This window comes from Phaenicophaeus curvirostris, chromosome 5 (assembly GCF_032191515.1).
Source record: "Phaenicophaeus curvirostris isolate KB17595 chromosome 5, BPBGC_Pcur_1.0, whole genome shotgun sequence".
Lineage (NCBI taxonomy): Eukaryota > Metazoa > Chordata > Aves > Cuculiformes > Cuculidae > Phaenicophaeus > Phaenicophaeus curvirostris.
In genome coordinates, this window is record NC_091396.1 from 2,195,270 (window position 1) to 2,214,060 (window position 18,791).

The 18,791-nt window shown below is 61.9% G+C and overlaps 1 protein-coding gene across 3 annotated transcripts; it reads right to left on the minus strand.

Annotated features, from left to right (window-relative positions):
- Nucleotides 1–21: 21 nt before the first annotated feature.
- On the minus strand, nt 22–17,591 carry GRK2 (G protein-coupled receptor kinase 2). Of its 3 annotated transcripts, XM_069857348.1 has the most exons (22): nt 17,573–17,591; nt 17,405–17,535; nt 15,494–15,570; nt 13,753–13,826; nt 13,392–13,493; nt 13,047–13,121; nt 12,701–12,762; nt 12,359–12,410; nt 11,981–12,072; nt 11,077–11,176; nt 10,908–10,986; nt 10,683–10,813; nt 9,889–9,983; nt 8,402–8,509; nt 8,248–8,314; nt 5,693–5,793; nt 5,528–5,594; nt 4,293–4,388; nt 3,702–3,864; nt 3,491–3,627; nt 2,174–2,287; nt 22–836 (listed from the first exon to the last, which is right to left on the minus strand). In XM_069857348.1, exons 2-22 carry the CDS (start codon nt 17,515–17,517, stop codon nt 672–674), a joined length of 2,070 nt encoding a protein of 689 aa, XP_069713449.1. In that variant the 5' UTR covers nt 17,518–17,535; nt 17,573–17,591; the 3' UTR covers nt 22–671. The 3 variants fall into 3 exon arrangements, with proteins under 3 accessions (XP_069713449.1, XP_069713450.1, XP_069713448.1); XM_069857349.1 differs by lacking the exon at nt 17,573–17,591 and having other exon boundaries at nt 2,174–2,284; nt 17,405–17,561; XM_069857347.1 differs by lacking the exon at nt 17,573–17,591 and having other exon boundaries at nt 17,405–17,561.
- Nucleotides 17,592–18,791: the final 1,200 nt, after the last annotated feature.

Genomic DNA, 18,791 nt, shown 5'->3' on the forward strand with positions numbered 1-18,791 from the left:
GAGCCCGATGGTGCTTTTCCAGCATTTTATTATAAAAACTCTTCTTTTTTTTTCCCCGTTTTTTTTTTTTTCGCGTTCTCCCATCTCTGCTCATTAAAACCTCCCGCGCCCACCCTCCTGGGGCGAAGCCACCACTATTTACAGACGCCACCAGGGTCGGGGACGCCGGGGCCGGCGTCACACGAGGGCGATTTTGGGGGGGGGGGGTCCCTCCTCGTCGGCCACCCCAGGGCTCGGGGAGGCAGGAGGGGAGGGCAGGGGGCGCAGGGGCCCCATGGCACAATATTTACAGGGGGGGGGTCCCGCTTGGCCCCCGAGGGCCGTGGGGAAAGGCTTTTTGGGTGACAAGAAGCGTCGGGTGCCCTGCCCGGCGCCGGCACCCACCCGGCTCCCCGTTACGGCACGCAGAGGGGGCGCGGGGGCTACCTTCATCTGAGCCGGAGAGCGTGGCGAGGATTGGGAAGGGGATGCCAGGGAAGAGATGCCGAAACGCGTGCCTGATGCCGGCTCCGGAGCTGGAGAGCCTCGGCCGTGCCCGCTCGGCACCGGCACCCAGGCGCCCCACCCCGGGCTCCTGGCACCCCCGGGGATGGAGACGAAGGAGCGAGGGCACGCGGGGAGCCAAGGCAATAAATTAGAGGCGGGGGGTGGGGATCGGGGAGGCGCGGGGGTCAGAGCCCCCCGTTGGTGCAGCGCTGGATGAAGGGCACTTTGCTGAGTTCCACCACGGGCGAGCGGGGCTTGTTCTGCATCAGCGGCACCCGCTGCAGCAGCTGCTGCGCCTGGCGCTGAGCCTCCCGCAGCTCCTTCCGCCACTGAACCAGCTCCGGGTCGCTCTGCCCACGGCGCGGGGAGAGGGTCAGGATGGCAACTCGGGGGGCCAGGGCAGGGGATGGGGCTCCCCGAGGTGCCAGGGAAGGGGGTGGGGGGCTCTGAGGATCCTGGGGTGCCAGGGAAGGGGTTGGGGCTCCTGGGGTGCCAGGGAAGGGGCTGGGGGGGTCTGAGAATCCTGGGGTGCCAGGGAAGGGGTTGGGGCTCCCCGAGGTGCCAGGGAAGGGGTGGGGGGCTCTGAGGATCCTGGGGTGCCAGGGAAGGGGTTGGGGCTCCTGGGGTGCCAGGGAAGGGGCTGGGGGGGTCTGAGAATCCTGGGGTGCCAGGGAAGGGGTTGGGGCTCCCCGAGGTGCCAGGGAAGGGGTTGGGGCTCCTGGGGTGCCAGGGAAGGGGCTGGGGGTTCTGAGGATCCTGGGGTGCCAGGGAAGGGGCTGGGGCTCCTGGGGTGCCAGGGAAGGGGTTGGGGATCCTGGGGTGCCAGGGAAAGGGTTGGGGCTCCCCAAGGTGCCAGGGAAGGGGCTGGGGCTCCCCAAGGTGCCAGGGAAGGGGTTGGGGCTCCCTGAGGTGCCAAGGAAGGGGCTGAGGCTCCTGAGGTGCCAGGGAAGGGGTTGGGGCTCCTGGGGTGCTGGGGAAGGGGTTGGGGCTCCCTGAGGTGCCAAGGAAGGGGTTGGGGCTCCCTAAGGTGTCAGGGAAGGGGTTGGGGGTCCTGGTGTGCCAGCAAAGGGGTTGGGGCTCCCCGAGGTGCCAGGGAAGGGGCTGGGGCTCCTGGGGTGTCAGGGCAGGGGCTGGGTCTTCCCGAGGTGCCAGGGAAGGGGTTGGGGGGCTCTGAGGATCCTGGGGTGCCAGGGAAGGGGTTGGGGCTCCCTGAGGTGCCAGGGAAGGGGTTGGGGCTCCTGGGGTGCCAGGGAAGGGGTTGGGGCTCCCTAAGGTGCCAGGGAAGGGGCTGGGGATCCTGGGGTGCCGGGTCAGGGGGTCTCTGAGGCTCCTGGGGTGCCAGGGCAGGGGCTGGGGGTCTCTGAGGCTCCTGGGGTGCCAGGGCTGGGGGTCTCTGAGGCTCCTGGGGTGCCAGGGCAGGGGCTGGGGGTCTCTGATGCTCCTGGGGTGCCAGGGCTGGGGGTCTCTGAGGCTCCTGGGGTGCCAGGGCAGGGCCTGGGGGGGTGTCTCTGAGGCTCCCAGGGTGCCATGGAAGGGGCTGGGTCAGGTTGGGGGTCCCAGGGTGCCAGGGTTTGGCTTTCTCTATTTGCGCCCCCGGTAGCTAAACGCGTGGGGCTAGTGGCCAGCGAGGGGCAGGAGGTGGCCAGCGAGGGGCAGGAGGTGGCCAGTGGCCCCGGGACACACTCACGTCGCACTGCAGCACCAGCTGCTTGCCGCCGCGGAGGCGAAGCAGGATGCACTTGCGCTCCTTCACCTGCGTCTCCTCCACCGAGTCGATCTCCTCCATGGTGAGCAGGGACTGCTGGGGGGACAGGCTCAGCCCCACCCTCACCCCCAAGACCCGTGTGTCCACCAAGAGCCCCCAAACCCCACCGTGTGTCCACCAGGATCCTCCTGCGTCCACCAAGAGCTTCCAAACCCCACTGTGTGTCCACCAAGAGCCTCCAAACCCCACCGTGTGTCCACCAGGACCCTCCTGCGTCCACCAAGAGCCTCCAAACCCCACCATGTATCCACCAAGACTCCCCTGTGCACACCAAGGGTCCCCAAACCCCCACCTTGTATCCACCAGGACCCCCTTGTGTCCATCAAGAAGCTCCAAGCCCCACTGTGTGTCCACCAAGAGCCTCTAAACCCCACTGTGTTTCCACCAAAAGCCCCCAAACCCCACCATGCATCCACCAAGACTCCCCTGTGCACACCAAGGGTCGCCAAAACCCCACCTTCTATCCACCAGGACCCTCCTGTGTCCACCAAGGATCCCCAAACGCCACCATGTGTCCACCAGGACCCCTCTGTGCCCACCAAGAAGCTCCAAACCCCACCGTTTGTCCACCAAGACCCCTCTGTGTCCACCAAGAAGCTCCAAGCCCCACTGTGTGTCCCCCAAGAGCCCCCAAACCCCACTGTGTGTCCACCAGGATCCTCCTGTGTCCACCAAGAGCCCCCAAACCCCACCACGTATCCACCAAGACCCCCCTCTGTCCACCAAGAGCCCCCAAACCCCACTGTGTGTCCACCAGGACCCCCCTGTGTCCTAGAAGATGCTCCAAACCCCACTGTGTGTCCCCCAAGAGCCCCCAAACCCCACCGTGTGTCTCCCAAGATCCCCCAAACCCCACCTTGTGTCCACCAGGATCCTCCTGTGTCCACCAAGAGCCCCCAAACCCCACCGTGTGTCTCCCAAGATCCCCCAAACCCCACCTTGTGTCCACCAGGATCCTTCTGTGTCCCCCAGGAGCCCCCAAACCCCACTGTGTGTCCCCCAAGAGCCCCCAAACCCCACCTTGTGTCCACCAGGATCCTCCTGTGTCCCCCAGGAGCCCCCAAATCCCACTGTGTGTCCCCCAAGAGCCCCCAAACCCCACCTTGTGTCCATCAGGATCCTCCTGTGTCCCTCAAGAGCCCCCAAACCCTACTATGTGTCCACCAAGAGCCCCCAAACCCCACTGTGTGTCCCCCAAGAGCCTCCAAACCCCACCGTGTGCCCCCCAGGACCCCTTACCGGCGACTCGCCCTCCCCGCGCCACTCGAGGCGGTTGGGGAAGAGGTAGAAGTAGCGTCGCTGCCACTGGGTGAGGAAGGGGTTGCCCAGCTTGGCCATGTAGCCGTGCATGATGCAGTCCTTGCCCAGGGCGTACTCTGTGCCCGGGAGACGCGGGGTCAGGTGGGGCCACCAGGGAGGTCACCCAGGAGGCCACCAAACCCCAACTCACCCTCCTCGTGGCCCAACTGCTTGTTCTTGGCTTTCTTGCGAGCTTCCAGTTTGTCGGTGTCGGCGTTGACGGCTTCGAAGACGGTCTCGGTCACCTCCTGCTGCCACCGCTCCGAGATGGTGAGCGGGAAGTTGCGGTACAGCTCCTGGTCGCTCTCGAGAAGCTGGTGGGCAAGGAGGCGTCACCGGTGAGGAGGTGCCACCACCTCAGCACCACCAGGCTCAGCCCTTCTGCTCCAGTATGGAATCATTGGGTTGGGTTGGAAGGGATGTCCAGTCCCACAGCCACGCCAGGAGCAGGGACACCTCCAGGTTGCTCCAAGCCCCATCCAACCTGGCCTTGGACACCTCCAGGGATGAGGCAACCATGAAATCCAAACTGTTTCCCTTCTCCTATCCCTGCCCTCCCTAATCCAGAGCTCCACCTCAGCTTTCCTGGAGCCCCTTTCAGTCCTGGAAGCTCCTCTAAGGTCTCCTGGGAGCCTCGTCTTCTCCAGGCTCAACAACCGCAACTCTCTCCTCGTACAGGAGGTTCTCCAGCCCTCGGATCATCTCCGTGTCCTCCTGAAGACTCCAGAATTGGCTGTGGTACCTTGATTCCTTTGGTGTCCTCCTCATCGAAGGAGCCGATGTCGAAGGCGTCGGCTGCGTTGACTTCGCCACGGGGTGGGACAAGGGGTGGTGGGTACTGGGGGCAGGAAAGGGGTTTTAGAATCATAGAATCACCAGGTTGGAAAAGACCCACCGGATCATCGAGTCCAACCATTCCCATCAATCACTAACCCATGTCCCTCAGCACCTCGGCCACCCGGCCCTTAAACCCCTCCAGGGAAGGGGACTCAACCCCCTCCCTGGGCAGCCTCGGACACTGCCCAATCACCCTTGCCAGGAAAAATCTTTTCCTGATTCCCTCTCGTCCTGTCCCCTGTCCCTTGGGAGAAGAGCCCAGCTCCCTCCTCTCCACAACCTCCTCTCAGGGAGTTGCAGAGAGCAATGAGGTCTCCCCTCAGCCTCCTCTTCTCCAGGCTGAACCCCCCCAGCTCTCTCAGCCGCTCCTCTTCTTCTCCAGCCCCTTCCCCAGCTCCGTTCTCTTCTCTGCACTCGCTCCAGAGCCTCAACATCCTTCTGGTGGGGAGGGGCCCAGCACTGACCCCAGGATTCGAGGAGCGCTCTCCCCAGGGCCGAGGCCAGAGGGAGAAGAACCTCCCTGGCCCTGCTGGCCACGCCGGGTCTGCTCCAAGCCCAGATGCCCTTGGCCTTCTTGGCCCCCTGGGCCCCTGCTGGCTCCTGTTCAACCAACCCCCCCAGGTCCTTCTCCTCCAGGCAGTTTCCAGCCAGCCTTCTCCTAGGCTGGAGCTGCTCAGGGTTGTTGTGCCCCAAGGGCAGGACCCGCCATTTGGCCTCGTTGAACCTCCTGCCGTTGGTCTCAGCCCATGGATCCAGCCTGTTCCGATCCCTTTGGAGCCTCCCGACCCTCCAGCAGATCCAGCTCCCACCCAGCTTAGTATCGTCCACAAACTCGCTCAGGGTGCACTCGATGCCTTCATCCAGGTCATTGATAAAGACATTGAACAGGGCTGGACCCAGCCCTGAGCCCTGGGGAACCCCACTTGTCACTGGCCTCCAGCTGGAGTTATCTCCATTTCCCACCACTCTCTGGGCCCTCCAGCCAACCAGTTTTCCACCCAGCAGCTCGTTCCCCTCTCCAGCCCAGAGGCTGCTGGTTTCTAGAGCAGAACGCCCTGAGGAACTGTGTCAAAGCCTTTACTGAAGTCCAGCAAGATTTCTCATGCCCGCAACCCCTTTTTCGCGCCCGTGCTCACTCACCTTCTGCAGGAAAACCATCTGCCAGTCCAGATCCTTGAAGAAGGGCTCGTCCTTCACCTCCTGAGCCCTGCAAGGGGATTTGAGGGAGCGTTGTGGGTTCCAGGAATTGGGATGGTGGCCAGAAGCACCTTCTGCAGCCCCCGGCGTGACCCGCGCGGCACTCACCCGCGCCCCATGCAGCCCAGGCGGCGGTTGACGTCGCGTTGCAGCAGCCCCTGCAGCAGCGAGCGCAGCTCCGCGGAGAAGGAATCCGGCAGCTCCACGGCCTGGCAAGAAGGGGGTTGCACACGCGCGTGACACGCGTGTAAGGGGATGTGGGATACGGGGTGACACGAGGGCGCGGGGAGAGGCAGGTGGGGAGGGGGTGGCAGGGTGGAGAGAGCGGAGCTGCGCTTGCACACGCAGGGGGAGGGGGGGGTGCACGCCCAGCCCCGTGCGAGCACACACACGCGTGAGCACACACACACACAGAGCTGTGCAAACCCAGCCTCTTGTGAGCACACACACGCATGAACACACACACGTGAGCACAAACACACACAGAGAGCTGTGCAAACGCAGCCCCGTGCGAGCACACACACAAGTAAGCACACACACACGTGAGCGCACACACACGTGAGCACACACACACAGAGCTGTGCAAACCCAGCCTCGTGTGAGCACACACACGTGAGCACATACATGCATGAGCACACACATGTGAGCGCACACACACAGAGCTGTGCAAACGCAGCCTCGTGAGAGCACACACAAGTGAGCACACACACACACGTGAGCGCACACACACGTGAGTGCACACACACACAGAGCTGTGCAAACCGAGCCTCGTGAGAGCACACACACAAGTGACAACACACATGTGAGTGTACATACACAGAGCTGTGCAAACCCAGCCTCATGCGAGCACACACACACGTGAGCACACACACGCATGAGCACACACATACACGTGAGCACACACACACAGAGCTGTGCAAACCCAGCCTCGTGCGAGCACACACACACGTGAGCACACACACGCATGAGCACACACATACACGTGAGCACAAACACACAGAGCTGTGCAAACCCAGCCCCGTGTGAGCACACACACGCGTGAGAACACACACGTGACGTGTGTACAAGCACAGATGTGTAGACTCAGAGGTGTGCACACACACTCAGAGCTGCGCGCGCACACATTTATACACACACATTTGCACGCACACACACTCAGAGGTGCACACAGAGATACACACACATTTGCACGCACACACTCAGAGCTGTGCACACATTTACACACACATTTGCGCACACACAGAGTCTCAGAGATTCACACAAAGACACTCAGAGATGCGCACACACTCTCAGAGGTGTGCACACCCATTTGCACACACACATTTGCGTGCACACACACTCAGAGGTGTGCACATATACACTCAGAGCTGCACATATTTACATGCCCACATTTGCACACACACTCAGAGCTGCACACACACACTGAGTGCTGCACACACACACTCAGAGGTGCACGTACACACTCAGAGCTGCACACACCCACACTCAGAGCCACACATACACACTCAGAGCTGCACGCACACACTCAGAGCTGCACGCACACACTCAGAGCTGCACATACACACACTCAGAGCCCCAGACACACTCACAGCAGCACACACACACACTCAGAGGCGCACACACACACTCAGAGCCGCACACACACACTCACAGCCATGTATACACTCATATTTGCACACAGAGACACACTCAGAGCTGCACACACACACACTCAGAGCTGCATCCACTCAGAGCTGCACCCACTCAGAGCTGCACACACACACTCAGAGGTGCACTCATACACACTCAGAGCTGCACACACACACTCAGAGGTGCACTCATACACACTCAGAGCTGCACACACACACTCAGAGGTGCACTCATACACACTCAGAGCTGCACACACCCACTCAGAGCTGCACGCACACACTCAGAGCTGCACGCACACACTCAGAGCTGTGCACACACACTCAGAGCCGTGCACACACTCACATTTGCATGCAGAGACACACTCAGAGCTGCACGCACACACTCAGAGCTGCACACGCACCCACTCAGAGCTGCACGCACACACACCCACTCAGAGCTGCACGCACACACACCCACTCAGAGCTGCACGCACACCCACTCAGAGCTGCAGACACAGACACTCAGAGCCGCACACGCACCCACTCAGAGCTGCACACACACACTCAGAGCTGCGCACACACTCAGAGCTGTGCACACACACTCAGAGCCATGCATACACTCACATTTGCACGCAGAGACACACTCAGAGCTGCACACACACACACTCAGAGCTGCACACACACCCACTCAGAGCTGCACACACACACTCACAGAGCTGCACACAGCCACTCAGAGCTGCACACACACACTCAGAGCCATGCATACACTCACATTTGCACACAGAGACACACTCAGAGCTGCAGACACACACACAGAGCCCCAGACACACACTCACAGCAGCACACACACACACTCAGAGGCGCACACACACACTCACAGCCATGTATACACTCACATTTGCACACAGAGACACACTCAGAGCTGCACACACACCCACTCAGAGCTGCACATACACATTTACACACATCCATTTGCACACACCCACTGAGAGCTGTGCACACAAATTTGCACGCCCCCAGCCCTTTGCACCCCCCGCAGCCCCCCGAGCTGCTCACCATGGTGAGGGTCATCCTGTCGATCTCGTGCTTGTCCTTGGTCTTGTGCTGCCGGAAGGGGCTGTGCCTGCGGCCGGCGGCGAGAGGGACACTGGCTGGAGCCCGCGGGTGCCCAGCGCTGCCCGGCGCCGCCCGCCGCTGCCCGCACACTCACCCCCGCAGCAGCTTGAAGAGCATGCAGCCCAGCGAGAACCAGTCGGCGCTGCTGTCGTACGCCACCCCCTTCTGCAGCACCTCGGGAGCCATGTAGCCGTGGGTGCCCCTGCGGGGACGCGCCAACGGGGGTCAGGGGCGCGCAGCTGGCAGCGGGGGCGCGTGCAAATGGGGGGGTGTCATTGCGGGTGTGGGGGGTGCGCAGCTCTGAGCGTGTCTCTGCGTGCAAATCGGAGTGTATGTGCAGCTCTGAGTGGGTGTGTGCAGCTCTGAGTGCGTGTGTGCAGCTCTGAGTGCGTGTGTGCAGCTCTGAGTGCGTGTGCGTGCGGCTCTGAGTGCGTGTGTGTCCAGCTCTGAGTGGGTGCGTGCGGCTCTGAGTGCGTGTGTCCAGCTCTGAGTGGGTGCGTGCGGCTCTGAGTGCGTGTGTGCAGCTCTGAGTGGGTGCGTGCAGCTCTGAGTGTGTGCGTGCAGCTCTGAGTGTGTGTGTGCAGCTCTGAGTGTGTGTGTGTCCAGCTCTGAGTGCGTGTGCGTGCGGCTCTGAGTGCGTGTGTGCAGCTCTGAGTGGGTGCGTGCAGCTCTGAGTGTGTGTGTGCAGCTCTGAGTGTGTGTGTGTCCAGCTCTGAGTGCGTGTGCGTGCGGCTCTGAGTGCGTGTGTGCAGCTCTGAGTGGGTGCGTGCAGCTCTGAGTGTGTGTGTGCAGCTCTGAGTGTGTGTGTGTCCAGCTCTGAGTGCGTGTGTGCAGCTCTGAGTGGGTGCGTGCAGCTCTGAGTGCGTGTGTGCAGCTCTGAGTGCGTGTGTGCAGCTCTGAGTGGGTGCGTGCAGCTCTGAGTGCGTGTGTGCAGCTCTGAGTGGGTGCGTGCAGCTCTGAGTGGGTGTGTGCAGCTCTGAGTGGGTGTGTGCAGCTCTGAGTGGGTGCGTGCAGCTCTGAGTGGGTGTGTGCAGCTCTGAGTGGGTGCGTGCAGCTCTGAGTGTGGGTGTGTGCAGCTCTGAGTGGGTGCGTGCAGCTCTGAGTGGGTGTGTGCAGCTCTGAGTGCGTGTGCGTGCAGCTCTGAGTGGGTGTGTGCAGCTCTGAGTGGGTGTGCAGCTCTGAGTGGGTGTGTGCAGCTCTGAGTGCGTGTGCGTGCAGCTCTGAGTGCGTGTGTGCAGCTCTGAGTGGGTGTGTGCAGCTCTGAGTGGGTGCGTGCAGCTCTGAGTGCATGTGTGCAGCTCTGAGTGGGTGCGTGCAGCTCTGAGTGTGTGTGCGCGGCTCTGAGTGTGCGTGCAAATGGGTGTGTGTAAATGTGTACATGCAGCTCTGAGTGTGTGTGTGCAGGAGGGTCAGGGACGCGCCAGGAGGGGACAAGGACATCCCAGGAGGGGTCAGGGACGCACCAGGAGGGTCAGGGACACACCAGGAGGGGTCAGGGACGCACCAGGAGGGGTCTGGGACGCACCAGGAGGGTCAGGGACGCGCCAGGAGGGGTCAGGGCCGCCACGTGGGGACACTCACACGCTGGCGTGGGGTTTCTTCTTGGAGAAGTCACAAGCCAAGCCCAGGTCGGAGATGCGCACGTGCCCAAATTCATCTAGGAGGATGTTCGCCGGCTGCCAAAGACACCGCGCCCTGAGCCTAGAAGATCCTGCGGGAGGTTCTATGGGGCTTGGGGACACCAGTGGCACCTCTGGACACCTGCGGGGACCAAGGGTGCCATGGGGGTGTCCACAGGGTCTTGAGGGGTTCTACAGGGCTTGGGGACACCAGCAGAGCCTCTGGGACACCTGTGGGGGCCAAGGGTGCCATAGGGGTGTCCCCAAGGTCTTGAGGGGTTCTACAGGGGTTGGGGACACCTGCGGGGTCCAAGGGTGCCATAGGGGTGTCCATAGGGTCTTGACGGATTCTACAGGGCTTGGGGACACCAGCAGAGCCTCTGGGACACCTGTGGGGGCCAAGGGCACCATAGGAGTTGTCCCCAAGGTCTTGAGGGGTTCTACAGGGCTTGGGGACACCTGCGGGGTCCAAGAATGCCATGGGGGTGTCTATAGGGTCTTGAGGGGTTCTACAGGGCTTGGAGACACCAACAGAGCCTCTGGACACCTGCATGGTCTGAAGGTGCCATGGGGGTGTCCATAGGGTCTTGAGGGGTTCTACAGGGCTTGGGGACACCAGCGGCACCTCTGGACATCTGCAGGGACCAAGGGTGCCATGAAGGTGTCCCCAAGGTCCTGGGGGGTTCTACGGGGCTTGGGGACACCAGCAGGGTCTGAGGTTGCCCTGGGGGTGTGGGAAGCCCTGGTCCCGGTCACCTTGAGGTCGCGGTAGACCACGAAGCGGCTGTGCATGTGCTCCAGGCCCAGGATGATCTCGGCGGCGTAGAAGCGCATCTCAGCCTCGGAGAAGACGCCGTGCTGGGACAAGTGATAATGCAGGTCTCCTCCTGAGGTGACAACGGGGACAAGGTCTCACCCTTGGGGACAGTGAGGCCAGCGGGCTCCGAGATCAGCCCTGGGGTCTCTCTTGGAGCTTCTCACCATTCATGAGGTCGAGGATGAAGCTGAGCTTGTCGGGCGTGTGGAAGGCGTAGGACATGCAGACGATGAAGGGACAGTCCTGGCAGGAGAAACGAGGTCACGTAGCACCAGCAGCGCCCTGGGGACACCGTCCCGTCCTGTCCCGCGTCCCCAACCCGCGTCCCCTCACCCCGGTGCTGACGAGGGACAACATGATGCGTTCGTTGAGGGCCAAGGTCTCACCCTGCTTCATCTTGATGCGCTTCTTGTCCAAGCACTTCATGGCGTACCTAGCGGGCAAAGAAGTCCATGTAGGTTCCCGCTGCTGCCGGTGGCCTCGGTGCCACCACCCGTCCCAAAGCCACGCTGTTGTCTCCTTCCACCACCAGCCCCCACAGCCACAGCACCTCATCCAGCTTCCACCCATGGCCACGATGGCCCTGGATCCCCCTGAGATCCGTAGCCGTGACAATATTCCTCCAACCTCCTACGATCAACGTTGCGGGAGCCCAGAAACCAACCGTGTCCTGGGCTGCACCCCAAGCGTGGCCAGCAGGGCCAAGGAGGAGGTTCTGACCCTCTACCATGTTCTTGACCCCCATGTCCTGATCTGGAACCCCCAACAGGAGATGGAGTTGTTGGAGCGAGCCCAGAGGAAGCCACAGAGACGGTCCGAGGGCTGGAGCACCTCTCAATCAAGGCCAGGCTGAGAGAGGTGGGGTTGGTTCAGCCTGGAGAAGACAAGGCTCCAAGGAGACCTTAGAGCAGCTTCCAGGACTGAAAGGGGCTCCAGGAAAGCTGGGGAAGGGCTGGAGTGACAGGACATGAGGGAGGGGAGAGGGGGAAGATCCAGAGGAGATCTTAAGAAGAAATTCTTCACGATGAGGTTTGGGAGGCCCTGGCCCAGGTTGCCCAGAGAAGCTGGGGCTACCTCATCCCTGGAGGGGTTCAAGGCCAGGTTGGATGGGGCTTGGAGCCCCTGATCCAGTGGGAGGTGTCCCTGGGGGTGGAACTGGATGAGCTTTGAGGTCCCTTCCAACCCAAACCCTTCTAGACAGTTGGATCCGTCTCCGTGATGGAGCATCACCCATTACATTTTGCCCGTATCCGCTTTCCGGCAGCCGTAGACCTCCCCGAAGCCACCGCGGCCGATGATTCGGTGAACGCTGAAGTCGTTCATGGTGAGCTGGAGGGGAGAAGAAGGCAGGGGTGAGCGTGGACACTAGGGTCCTGCAGCATCTGCTCTGCAGCGAGAGCTGGGTTTGTAAGGCCACACCGTGCCTCAGTTTCCCCAGGTGAGGAACAGGAGGCCTTGTGAGTGTGGAAGCCACCTGTGAATGAGTGAAAGCCCAGGCTGTGAAGGTCCAAGGGTCCCACCCCAGCCCTGGTGAGTCGTGGGGCAGCAGCTCTGGCCCTCAGCCCGCGTGCCCCTCCCTGGAAGGACCTCGAGGTGCCCCGAGGTTCCTGCTCACATGGATGTTCAGCTCCACGTTCTTCCACTGGCAGAACCGCGTGAACTTGTCACTGCAACGAAGCACAGAGAGAAGGCAAGAGTGGAGGCCCCGGAGAGACCAACCCCCAAGACCCTTCTCGGGGGAGAAAGACCCCTTGGAGTTGTCTGGAGACATGAAGCACCCCCAGGAACCCTCTCTGGGAGACCCTGCACCAGACCTGGGGAGGAGAAGAGGCCCCTGAGTTCCTGCTTTGGGGACAAACACCCCTGGAGCTCCTATCTAAGGAGGGTTCGCTGATCCTTCTCCAGGCCAGGAGATGCTGGGGATGAGACGCCATGATCCACATGGGAGTTTTCTCACCTCTCGATGAATTTCTGGAAGATGGCTCCACGCAGGTTCTGGCAGATCTCCTCGATGTAGGGCTGAGGAGGACACAGGGCTCAGCGTTGGGTCCCCAGTGCCACCCAGGTCACCTGAAGCTCTGAGGACCCCAACATCTTCACCCCTGAGGACCCCACCAGCACCCTGGGTCACCTCTAGATCCAGGATCCCAACCAACATCTTCTGAGGAGCCCATCTCACCTCCAACCCATGGGCACCACCAGCAAGCCCCCTCGCTCCCAACCTCCTGGGGACCTTCTGAGTGTCCCTTGGGGTCTCCACACCTCCTGGGACCTCCCACCACCCCGTCCCAGGCGATGCCCACCTGGAAGAGGTCTGGAGGCACCTGCTTCTTGCTCAAACGGCTCTGGACGTGCTCGGTGGCACTCTTGGAGAAGGGCTGTGGGGCAAGGTGGGACCGTGTCACCCTCGGGGACAGGAGCAAGACAGCCCCACGCAAGTGGAGGAACTCGTGGAGATCCACGGGTGGTTGTTTTCATAGATGCTTGGTTGAAAAAGACCTTTGAGATCATCGAGTCCAACCATAGGTTGGATCTCAAAAAAAGATCTCAAAGATCTTTTTCAACCAGATCCTGGAGCACCTAACCAGGTATCAAGACTCCTGGGACCTCCCTTCCACCCTCTCCGAGGTCCCATCCAGGTTCCTCACGTGGGAGCAGGCCAGCAGCTCCTTCATGATGTAATGATCGAAGATGTGGCGGCTCCGGGTGGTTCGTTCCTCTTCCGAGTCCAGCTTCTCGTACTTCTTGATCTGTGAAAAAGGCACAAACTCTGTGACCGGGACCTGGGACACCAGGAATGATGGTTCCAACCCCTCCAGATACCTCATCTCAAGGGCACCTGATGGGTATCACAATCCCTTGGTGCCAGCGTGTCATCTCCTGGCCTCCTCAGCACCATGTCCCTTGGGTTCTTGGCACCTTTGGTGCCACATCTATAGGTCCTGAAGGTCCCAAACCCCACCCCGACCCCTCCTAGTGACCAGATGGGGACGTGCAGATGGATCTCACCTCCTCGTAGAACTCCATCAGGGCTTTGGCTTCCTCGGCTTGGTTATAGGCGAAGTCACGGAAGAGGAGGTACCCTGCGAGGGAAAGAAGCCGTGGGGTGAGAGAGCTCTGCCCTAGAGCGGCAGCGTCTGCCCCACGGCGCAGGATCATAGAATCACAGAATCACCAGGTTGGAAGAGACCCACCGGATCATCGAGTCCAACCATTCCCACCAATCACTAAACCATGTCCTTCAGCTGATGTCCAGCCTGACCCTCCCCTGGTGGAGCTTGAGGCCATTCCCTCTCGGCCTGTCCCCTGTCCCTTGGGAGAAGAGCCCAGCTCCCTCCTCTCCACAACCTCCTCTCAGGGAGTTGCAGAGAGCAAGGAGGTCTCCCCTCAGCCTCCTCTTCTCCAGGCTGAACCCCCCCAGCTCTCTCAGCCGCTCCTCTTCTTCTCCAGCCCCTTCCCCAGCTCCGGTCTCTTCTCTGCACTCGCTCCAGAGCCTCAACATCCTTCTGGTGGGGAGGGGCCCAGCACTGACCCCAGGATTCGAGGAGCGCTCTCCCCAGGGCCGAGGCCAGAGGGAGAAGAACCTCCCTGGCCCTGCTGGCCACGCCGGGTCTGATCCAAGTCCAGATGCCCTTGGCCTTCTTGGCCCCCTGGGCCCCTGCTGGCTCCTGTTCAACCAACCCCCCCAGGTCCTTCTCCTCCAGGCAGTTTCCAGCCAGCCTTCTCCTAGGCTGGAGCTGCTCAGGGTTGTTGTGCCCCAAGGGCAGGACCCGCCGTTTGGCTTCGTTGAACCTCGTGCCGTTGGCCTGAGGACGAGGGGCACAGGGATGTCCCCAGGGTCTGCTCGGCCCCACAAGCTCCCGATGCCGAGGAGACGCCAGCCGGCAGCAGGGCAGGAGCGGAGCCGTGGGGCAGCAGGGGGGCAGGAAACGGCTAAGAGGCAGCAGGAGGAAGCAAGAGGCACGTCCTGTGCCTCGCACGGCACTGGGGAAGTGACGGGGTGGGGGGGAAACGGTGGGGGGACACGAGGAAGTGGCCAGGGCCACCACCTCTGTCACTCGGCCACCAACGCAGCCTCCTAGGGGTGGAGGAAGTGGCCACGGCCACCAGCCCTGTCACCCGGCCGCCAACCCAAGCCCCAAGAGTGGAGGGAACGGCCACCACCCATAGGGGTGCGGGATGCGGCCACAGCCACCACCCCTGCCACCCAGCCACCAACCCAGCCCCCAGACCACTGGCCTTGTCACTCGGCCACCTATCCAGCCTCCTAGAGGTGGAGGAAGTGGCCAGGGCCACCACCCCTGTCACTCGACCACCAACCCATCCCCCAAGGGTGGAGGAAGTGGCCACCACCCCTGTCACTCAGTCACCAACCCAGCTTTCTAGGGGTTGAGGATGAGGCCGTGGCCACCAGCCCTGTCACACGGCCACCAACCCATCCCCCAAGGGTGGAGGAAGCGGCCACCAGCCCTGTCACACGGCCACCAACCCAGTTTTCTAGGGGTTGAGGATGAGGCCGTGGCCACCAGCCCTGTCACATGGCCATCAACCCAGCTTTCTAGAGGTGGAGGATGAGGCCGTGGCCACCAGCCCTGTCACATGGCCACCAACCCAGCTTTCTAGGGGTTGAGGATGAGGCCGTGGCCACCAGCCCTGTCACTTGGCCACCAACCCAGCTTTCTAGGGGTGGAGGACGAGGCCGTGGCCACCACCCGTGTTCCAGGGCCACCAACCCAGTGTCCCCACTCACCGATCTTCTGCGTGAAGATCTTGTCGAAGGTCACCTCGCCGCGGTCCTCCAGGTATTTCTGCATCACGCTGCGGATGCTGCGGGGACACGCACGTCCGTCTGTCCGTCTGTCTGTCTGTCCGTGCCCATGGCAGCAGCCCCCACGTGTCTGTCTGTCTGTCTGTCCGTCTGTCCAGGCCCTGCCCCGCGCACCCGGTCGGTTGTGCCCACCGGACTGGACAGCTGGACAGATAGACACGGGAACAGACAGACAGACGGCTGGACGCAGGGATGGGCACCTGGACAGACAAGACAGACACACAGACAGACGCACGGACAGAGAGAGACGGGGACAGATGGACACAGGGACAGCCACACCCAGGGAAGGACAGACAGACAGACAGGGATGCACAACACCAGGGACGGACACGGGGATGCCGGACAGACAGACAGATGGACACGGGGGCAGACAGAGGGACAGACAGACGCCTCCAGACAGGGAGGGACAGACGTGCAGACAGCTGGACAGACAGAGGGACAGACAGAGGGATGCACAGAAAGACTGAGCCAGGGACAGGCAAGCGGACACAGGGAGGGACAGACACACGGACACGGGGATGGACACCTGGACAGACAGACACAGGGAGGGCCAGACAGACACACGGACAGACAGGGAGGGCCAGACATGCAGACAAACAGACAGACAGACAGACACGGGGATGGACAGACAGAGCGAGCCAAGGCCGGACACATGGACACCCAGACAGAGGGAGGGACAGACGGACAGAGGGAGGGACGGACAGATGGACAGGGCCGCAGGGAAACAGGGACGGAGGGAGGCGCGGACAGATGAACACGGGGACGGACGCAGGGGGCACACGGACAGTTGGGATGGACAGACAGACGGAGAGGGAGGGACAGACGGACAGCAGGGTTGGACAGGGATGGACAGATGGACAGTGGGGATGAGACAGATAGACAGACACTGGGAGGTGGACAGGGACAGACAGACGGACAACAGGAGGTGGACAAGGACGGACAAACAGACAGTGGGAGTGGAGGGGATAGGGATGGACAGGGACGGACAGCGGATGGGGGACAGGGAAAGACAGACGGACACTGGGGGGTGGTGGGGGACAGGTACGGACAGATGGACACTGGGGTTCGGACAGGGAGGGACAGACAGACAGTGGGGCTGGACAGAGATGGACAGCGGGGGCGGACAGGGATAGACAGACGGACAGCGGGGGCAGACAGGGACGGACAGACAGACAGCAGGGGTGAACAGGGATGGACAAACGGACAGCGGGGCAGACAGGGATGGACAGACAGACACTGGGAGGTGGAGGGGGCAGGGACGGACAGACAGACAGTGGGGTCGGACAGGAATGGACAGACAGGCAGCGGGGCAGACAGGGATGGACAGATGGACACTGGGAGGTGGAGGGGGCAGGGACGGACAGACGGACAGCGGGGGTGGACAGGGACAGACAGACAGAGAGTGGGGGAAGACAGGGACAGACAGACGGACAGCGGGGGCAGACAGGGACAGACAGACAGTGGGGGCGGACAGAGACGGACAGATGGACAGCAGGGGTGGAGGGGACAGGGACGGACAGTCAGACAGCAGGGGCAGACAGGGATGGACAGACGGACAGCAGGGGTGGACAGGGATGGACAGACGGACACAGGGAGGTGGGGGGGGGCAGGGACGGACAGATGGACAGCGGAGGCGGACAGGGACGGACAGACGGACACCGGGAGGCGGACAGGGACGGACAGACGGAACACGGGAGGTGGAGGGGGCAGGGACGGACGGACGGACAGTGGGGGCGGACAGGGACGGACAGACAGACACTGGGAGGCGGAGGGGACAGGGACGGACAGACGGACAGCGGAGGCGGACAGGGACGGCCGGCCGGCCGGTCGCACCTGGGCTCGGGCAGCGCGAGGCGGCGGGAGGCGCGGGCGGCGGGGGCCGCTCGGCTCCGCTCCATCGCCATCAGGTAACTCACGTCCGCCAGCACCGCCTCCAGGTCCGCCATGGCCCCGCGGGACCGGCCCGCCGCCCCCCGAACCGGAACCGGAACCGGAACCCGGCCCCGCCGGAACCGGAAACGCCGCCGACAGAACCGGAAGCGGAAGCGCTCGAGCTGGGGGAGTGAGGGGGTGGAAGGGCGGGGAGAGGGAGGTGACACCGAGTGTGTGTGTGACACCGTGTCTGTGTGTGACACTGTGTGTGTGAGAGACACCCTGTGTGTGTGTGACACCAAGTGTCACACCAGGGGTAGGGGGGGGCTGTGACACCATCAGTGTCACCGTGTGAGTGTGACACCGCCTGTGACACCGTGTCACCCTCTGTAAGTGACACCATGTCTGTGTGTGACACTGTCTGTGGCACCGTGTGTGCGTGACACCAAGTGTCACACTGGGGGTATGGGGGTGTGTGACACCATCAGTGTCACCATGTGTCATTCTGTGTGTGTGACACTGTGTGTGTGACACCATCAGTGTCACCGTGTGTCACCGTGTGACACTGTCTGTGACACCGTGTCACCCTCTGTAAGTGACACCATGTCTGTGTGTGACACTGTCTGTGGCACCGTGTGTGCGTGACACTAAGTGTCACACCGGGGGTAGGGGTGTGTGTGACACCATCAGTGTCACCATGTGTCACCGTGTGTGACACCGTCTGTGACACCGTGTCACTTTGTATAAGTGACACCATGTCTGTGTGTGACACCATCAGTATCACCGTGTGTCACCATGTGTGTGCGACACTGTGACACCGGGTCACCCTCTGTAGGTGACACCATGTCTGTGTGTGACACCGTGTCACCATCTGTATGTGACACTGTGACACCATGTGTGTGACACCATGTGTTTGACTCCATGTGACACCATGTGTGTGTGACTCCAACTGTGTGTGAATCCATGTGACACTGTGTGTGACACCAAGTGTGTGTGACACCGAGTGTGTGACACCATGTGTCACCATCTGTGTGACACTGTCACCATCTGTGTCACCATCTGTGTGACACATGACACTGAGCATGCATGTGTCTGACACCTGCGTGTGACACCCTGAGAGATGCTGTGACACCGTGTGTGACACTGCATGTGTGTGTGACACGTGTGGCAGTGTGTGTGTGACACCCTAGGAGATGATGGGGACGTGGGGACAGCTGCCACCACCCCCAGAATATGGGGACATGGTGACAGCTGCCATCATCTCCAGGAGAATGTGGGGACGGCTGTCACCACCCCAGGAGATGATGGGGACACGGGGACAGCTGCCACCACCTCCAGGAGATAACAG